Here is a 7,335-nt window from a genome sequence, read left to right as displayed (position 1 = left end):
TCAGAGTTGTCTTAGTCATTGGATAGAAGACCTGCTCCATCCTGCACACCACAATGTGAGCATCCTTTCCTGCCTGAATTGGTGCTTCATAACAAGTATTCATGCGGCACCCATTCTTCTGTCTTTGTTTCAGCTTGGACTTAGTTTTCTTCTCTGTTTAATTTTCTTGTTCATTTTAGAATTATGCAAAGGGAATATTAAAAACATACCTGCACTGCTATTCTTTTCTAAATGTCTTTTTTAATTTTTCATATAATATCCTTTGTCCTATAAATATCTTAAATGTTTATGCAGCCACAGTTTTATTTTCTTATAGTTTACAAACTTTAACAAAATACTCCTGCTGGCAGTTTCATGATTTTATATTTGTGTTTAATTTTTAATACATTTGGAATTTATTTTTATGAGTGACATTAATTAAAAATTGAGTTTTATTTTTGTTTCTAGCTTCTTATCAGTTGCCCAAATCTTTGTTTTCAGTTTTGTTTATAGAGTGATGGTATATCACTTTTTCTTTTCTTAAATTGAGTGGGCATGGTCACAAAATGAAGTAAGGTGTTTTTCTATAAAGGGCAGGAAAACAGTCTAGAAAGGACTGGTAAAGGCCCCAGGTGGTAAACTCAAATTTGGGGGGAGCCCTGTGTGCCCTAGAATGACCAAATGAGAGTGAAACATGGAAGAGAACTAGAGATTTTAAAGCAGCTTTCAGATTTCCTGCCAAGATGGAGGCATAGGTAGATACACAGTGCCTCCTCACACAACCAAAATAAGAACAACAAAAATTTAAAAAGAAAATAACAACCAGAACTGAAAATAACAACCAGAAATGACAGAAAATTGAACTGTATGGAAGTCAGAAAACCAAGGAGATAAAATAGACACATTCATCCAGACTGGTAGGTGGGGCAGGGTCAGGCAGCCAGGTGGAGAGTGGTTGTGGCACAAAAAGTGGTGGCACCGGGCATTCAAGGCACCCCGAGCACACAAGATGGCAGTGGGAGGACCCTGGGTGCACAGGAGGCAGCTGGCAGACCCCGGGTGTGGGATGGCAATGGGCAAACCCAATGAGGCAGCAATTGTGAAGCGTGGCACTGCATGCAATGCAGCTTGCTGACTGGGTGGTCCCACATTTGTGCGCAGATAAACCAGGCAAAATTGGGGAGTGAGACAGACTGCACAACCCAGGGTCCCAGCCCTGGGAAATAAAGCCTCAAAACACTGATTGAAAAACACCTGTGGAAGCTGAGGCTCAGGGAGAGACTCCCAGCCTCACAGGCAAGTTCATTGGGGAGACCAACAGGGTCCTAGAACATATACAAGCCCACCCACATGGGAATCAGCACCAGAAAGGCCCAGAGTGCTTGGGAGAAGTGGCGTAAGGGACTGAAATCTGACAGATAGCTGAGCAAGTGCCATTGTTCTCTCTGGGACCCCACCCCCACATACAGTATCACAACCCAGCAACTGGGTTGCCCTGCCCTGGTGAACACCTAAGGCTCCACCCCTCATATGTAACAGGCACCTTGGACCAAAAAAAAAAAAATGGCCCAAATGGAAGAACAGATCAAAGCTCCATAGCAAATACAACTAGGTGACCAAGAGATAGCCAACCTATCAGATGCACAGTTCAAAGCACTGGTGATCAGGATGCTCACAGAATTGGTTGAATTTGTTTGCAAATTAGATGAACAAATGAAGGCTACACGAAGTGAAATGAAGCAAAATGCACAGGGAACCAATAGTGATGGAAACAAAACTGGGATTAAAATCAATGGAGTGGACCAGAAGGAAGAAAGAAACAACCAAACAGAAAAGAATGAAGAAACAAGAATTCAAAAAAATGAGGACAGGCTTAGGAACCTCCAGGACATCTTTAACTGTTCCAACATCTGAATTAAAGGGGTACCAGAAGGGGAAGAGGAACAGTCACGAGTGGAAAACTTATTTGAACAAATAATAAAGGAGAACTTCCCCATTCTGGCAAAGGTAATAGACTTCCAGGAAGTCCAGGAAGCTCAGAGAGTCCCAGAGAAGGTGGAACCAAGGAAAAACACACCAACGCACATCATAATTACGTTAGCCAAGACTAAAATGAAGAAGAGAATCCTAAAAGCAGCAAGAGATAAGGGGACAATCACCTACAAAGGAGTTCCCATCAGACTGTCAGCTGATTTCTCAAAAGAGACCTTGCAGGCAAGAAGGGACTGGAAAGAAATATTCCAACTCATGAAATACAAGGCCCTACATCCATGATTGCTCTATTCAGCAAAGCTTTCATTTAGAATGGAAGGACAGATAAAGTGCTTCTCAGATAAGGTCAGATTCAAGGAGTTCATCATCACCAAGCCCTTATATGAAATGTTAAAGGGACTTATCTAAGAAAAAGAAGATAAAAAACATGAACAGTGAAAGGACAGCAAACTCACAGTTATTAACAACCACACCTAAAACAAAAGCAAACTAAGAGGACAGCTAGATCAGGAGCGGAACCATAGAAATGGAGATCACATGGAGGGTTAGCAACAAGGGAGTGGGAGGAGGAGAAGGGAGGAGAAGGTACAGCAAATAAGTAGCATAGACAGTAGGTAGAAAATAGACAGGGGGAAGGGCAAGAATTGTATGGGAAATATACAATCTAAAGAGCTTGTGACACATGGACATAAACTAAAGGGAGGGAATGGTGGGGGAGGAGGTATGCAGGGTGGATAGGGAATGAAGGGGGGGAATGGGACAACTGTAACGGCATAATCAATAAAATATATTTAAAAATTAATCTTTAATTTATATTTGCCTTAATTACTGAATCTTTGGTAGCTCTCAAATTTAGCACTTGAAGCAAAATTTTCACATGTGTTTCATTTGCCTCACTCTAATCTTGCCCTAATTAATCAGTAACACTTCTTTAAAAAATCACAGTTAATTTGTATTTAAGTACTAGAACTAACTCTTAGCCTTCTTCCAAAATAACTTAAAACATTGTTGGTGAACTTGGCCAGGTGTTTTAAATTTCCAATGGACTTTAGAAAGGAGTAGGAGCATTTGTTTAGTCCAATGAATGGAGCTGCTACCAGCAGTTAGTGCTCAGTGGCCAGTCCTGCTGAATGGCTTGAAATGCACAAGACACACTGCCCAACAAAAAATTGCCCTTTTCAAAGTGTTAAGAATACCCTCACTGACTGGCTTATTTCACTTAGTGTAATACTGTTTAGGCCCATCCATGCTAGAAAGAGTATGAGTTTCTTCCTTTTTTCACAGACACGTCACATTCCATTATGTAAATGTACCCCATCTTTTTTATCCATCCCATCTACTGATGGGCACTTGGGCTGGTTTCAGATTTGGGCTATTTTTAATAATGCTGCTATGAACATAGGGGTACATTTATTCTTTCTGACTGTTTTTTCAGGATTTTAAGGATATATCCTCCAATACCATATGATCTCACTCACATGGGGAACCTAAAGAACAGAATAAACTGATGAACAAACAGGACCAGAGGTATGGATACCTGGAACAGGCTGACAGATCCCACAGGAAAGGGGGTGTGGGGTGGGGGACTGAAGATTAGCCAAAGAACACAGAAATATATATGCATAGCCCATGGATACAGGCAACAATGTGGTGAAGGCCAGGGCCAGTGGGGGCTGGGTGGAGGGGGACAAAGGTGGGAGAATGGGGATGTCTGTAATAATGTTAACAGGAGAAACCTGGTTCTTCTTGCTGAAGCAGTAAAGAATTAGAGATCAGCAAGCCTTTTAGTATGCAGGCAAAGTTTATTAGTGCTAAATTCTAATGGGAGAGCAAAAGCAAGGGTGGCAAGAGCCTGGGATGGCCAAAGGTTGGGTGACCAGCACCTGGATGACCAGAGGCCGGCGAGAGAGTTCTTTGTTCTGAGGAATATGAAAGTTGATATACATGGAGCCATTTTAGAATAGAACAAGAGCAGCCATTTCAGAGAAACTGCCTTGCACATCTTGCTTCTTGAAATCTTGCACTGTTCAGGCTGGACAAGATCTTTGGACTGTACCAAACCTGCACTGTCTTACAATTGTTTGTAAAGCCAGCAGGACAGCAGACATCCTGACCGCCAACTCATGGTTCTAGACTCTATGTGAAGACAGAATCAGTAATCAATCTGGTACAGGCAAGAGTAGCTCAGGTTATTAGAACCAACATGGATTCTACTTCCTTCCATGTAATCATTCCCTTCCTTTTATTATTAAAGCCCTTTGTATTCACCTGTAATAGGGTTACCATTTGGATTTCTGCCTGAATCTGTGCTGCCCAAATTGCAATTCTTTGATCCCAAATAAATGCTTGTTGCTTTTCATTTCAGTATTTTAATTTTAGGTTGACAGGAATAACCTTGGAAATTGGATGCTATTGTCTACATGGTGGGGCAAAAATAGGTTCATGATTGTTTATATGAAAAATAATACAATAATTAATCAATAAGAATACAAAAATACATTGTTTCATGTACTTACAACTGTAACCTATTGTACTTTTGCCACACCATGTACATTTCAGGAAAATAAGTGAACTTATTTAATAGATTAGGCATAGTGAAGCTCTTGTCTATCTTTCTCCAGAGGGAGCTTAAAAAGATAGAGGAAGCTGCAATCCAGGGTCTAAAATACAGGTATTAGAGAAGAAGGATGAAAACTTGAAATGTTCTTCCCAAATTTTACACCTAGAAAATTCATTCATGATGAAGCTCAAATTATAGCTCCTTTTCAATACTCCTCTATTTTTTTGTTAAAACTAATTACTCTAAAGTGATGTCAGCAGGAATGGCAGAGTAAAAACCCTGAAATATACCTACTCTAACAAAAAAAATAAAATCTGAAAATAAAATATCTAAAAATCCTATTAAAACTCAATTCATTTCCTGAAATTTTCTAAGAACTTAGGAGTTATGAGGTGAACTGTGGGGACTAGGAACACTTGAAGATAAAATATTGGATAAAAAATTCTACACATTTTTGAATTCATAGAAATACTTACTTGTTCCATCTAAAAGTAAAAAGTTTTTTTTTACTTTTGAGTGATCAATCCATCACTCATAAAAATCAAACATCTTTACTCTGTGTCTTAAAACTCACTTTGGCATCTGGTGTCTATAAAATCTTGGTTCCTCAGTTGGAACTTCCAGTTTAACATTCTAAAACATGCTGCTCCTCTGCCTGGGATCATCGGGATAAGATAGAACTTTGTGTGTCTGCATAATTCTGATTTGTTCAGTCTCAGGTAAAGCAGCACCATCTCTGGGAAGTTTTGCACATGTTCTCTGCCACTAGGCTGAGCTAGTTATTCCTCCTCAGGACGCAGTGTTCTCCACAAATGATTATAATCCTTGGCTGAATTGCTCTGAGGTCAGCTAGCCAAGATGCAAGCCTTCCTTTCACTAACTTCAGTCCTACAGTGTTTACCTCTTTGAGCCTCAGTTTTCCCAACATACCTCTTAGAGCTGTTCTCAGGATTAAAATAGATGACATTAAAGTATATTAAGATTTTAACTGGTACCTGAAACAACGGATGTGACATTTATGTTGTTGCTGAGTATCTGACTGTGTTGGGGAGAAATGATGTGTGAGATGTATTCCTAAAGGACAAGAAAACAGTGTGTTAATAATTATGTAAGGAGAATAAAATTTAATATGCTCTCCCTGAAGGTTCTAGAAGGGCTCGGGATCCCTAGATGTTTGGGTCCTGGGGAAGGAGAAGCTGTATTAGCACCAAAATAGCAAATTCTTTAAAAATGGAGATGTGAAAAACCAAACACATTTTACAACAACTTAAAAATTGGGAGAAGGACCAGTCCTGACAGCTTCAGATTAATGACACCAGTCAAAGTGACACAGCATCCTCAAAGTCTTACACTCCCCACTATCTGAGAAAAGAGAAAATTAAGTCCCATAAAGCACATCTTGTTTTACTCATCCCCCTAACAGGTCTAAGAATGTCATCCAAGGTTGTGAGTGACAGCTGTAAGAAGGAAGACAAGTGAGTTATATTTTCAATAATTTGTATTTACATGGCAAGTATCAGTTGGGAGAATATGTTTTCTTATTCAAGAGTTTTCTCAAGGCCCCTTTCATGTCTTTATTTCTCAGGCTATAAATGAAGGGGTTCAGCATGGGAGTTACCACTGTGTACATCAATGAAGCAATTATGTTATTGTCATTGGAGCTGTTGGATGAAGGAAGAAAATAAAGACCAATAATTGACCCATAATAGAGGGTCACTACTGAGAGATGAGATCCACATGTGGACAAGGCCTTATAGATGTTACTGGTAGAGGGACCCTGGAGGATGCTCACCCCAATGTGGCCATAAGAAACCAAGATGCATAAGAATGGAAGCATAATAGCTGTTAATCCCACAGTAAAGATTACCAGTTGGTTGAGGGAAGTGTCTGAGCAGGACAATTTGAGCAGGGCATCAAGGTCACAAAAGAAGTGGGGTATGGTGTGCTCAGCACAGAAGGACAGCCGGGCTAGGAGGAGAGTATGCAAAAGAGCACAAGCACACGCAATGACCCAGGACCCAGCCACTAGCATGACGCAAATGTGCTGACTCATGATGGTGGTATACTGCAGAGGGTGACAGATGGCCACATACCTGTCATAAGCCATTGAAGTGATCAAGAAACTGTCCAGGTCCGCAAAAAATATGAAAAAAAACACCTGTGAAATGCAGCCTTCATAGGGGATGAAGAGGTGCTGGATTAGCATGTTCATCAGCATCTTTGGGACAGTGACAGATGAGAAACAGATATCAGTGAAGGCCAAGTGGCTGAGGAAGAAGTACATGGGTGTGTGCAGGCGGGAGTCCAGCCTGATGAGCAGAATGATGAGCAGGTTGCCCAGCACTGTGGTCAGGTACATGCCCAGGAAGAGGGCGAAGAACACGCCCTGCTGCCCTGGACGGATGGGTATCCCCAGGAGGAGGAACTCAGACACGCTGCTCTGGTTCTCAGGCTTCATGCTGGCATATTAACTAGAGGGGACTGGTGGAGAAAGTTGAAAGGAAAAGGTAAATTTTCTCAGAATTAAAAAAAAATGACTGTTGTGACATAGCATAATAGAAATGTTCTTTTGGTTCAGGAAGTATCTTCATCCTTATTTTCTTACATTTGTTGTATATTTTGCTGAATGAATGCAGAAAAGTATAGGATATAATATACAGCCACTTTCTTTCTCAATGTGGTCCCATTCTCTGTAGTACTAACAGTTAATGTTTGTTAAACATTGTTCTTGTGCACTGTTTTAAGAGTTTACATGCAGTAGCTGACTCAACAGTCTTAAATATATGAATGAGGTAGGTGCTGCT

At 40.5% G+C, this 7,335-nt stretch overlaps 1 protein-coding gene across 1 annotated transcript; it reads right to left on the bottom strand.

The window, feature by feature from the left end:
- Positions 1-6,047: 6,047 nt before the first annotated feature.
- LOC119034865 (olfactory receptor 1J1) lies at positions 6,048-6,989 on the bottom strand. The gene has a single exon (XM_037126050.2). The coding sequence runs from the start codon at positions 6,987-6,989 to the stop codon at positions 6,048-6,050; it is 942 nt and encodes a 313-aa protein (XP_036981945.2).
- Between the last annotated feature and the right edge of the window lie 346 nt (positions 6,990-7,335).

The sequence above is a fragment of the Artibeus jamaicensis genome, unplaced genomic scaffold, assembly GCF_021234435.1.
Source record: "Artibeus jamaicensis isolate MK-2021 breed Jamaican fruit bat unplaced genomic scaffold, CSHL_Jam_final scaffold_1964, whole genome shotgun sequence".
Classification (NCBI taxonomy): Eukaryota; Metazoa; Chordata; class Mammalia; order Chiroptera; family Phyllostomidae; genus Artibeus; species Artibeus jamaicensis.
The sequence above is the reverse complement of the archived record's forward strand: the minus strand, read 5'-3'. Positions and strand labels throughout refer to the sequence as shown.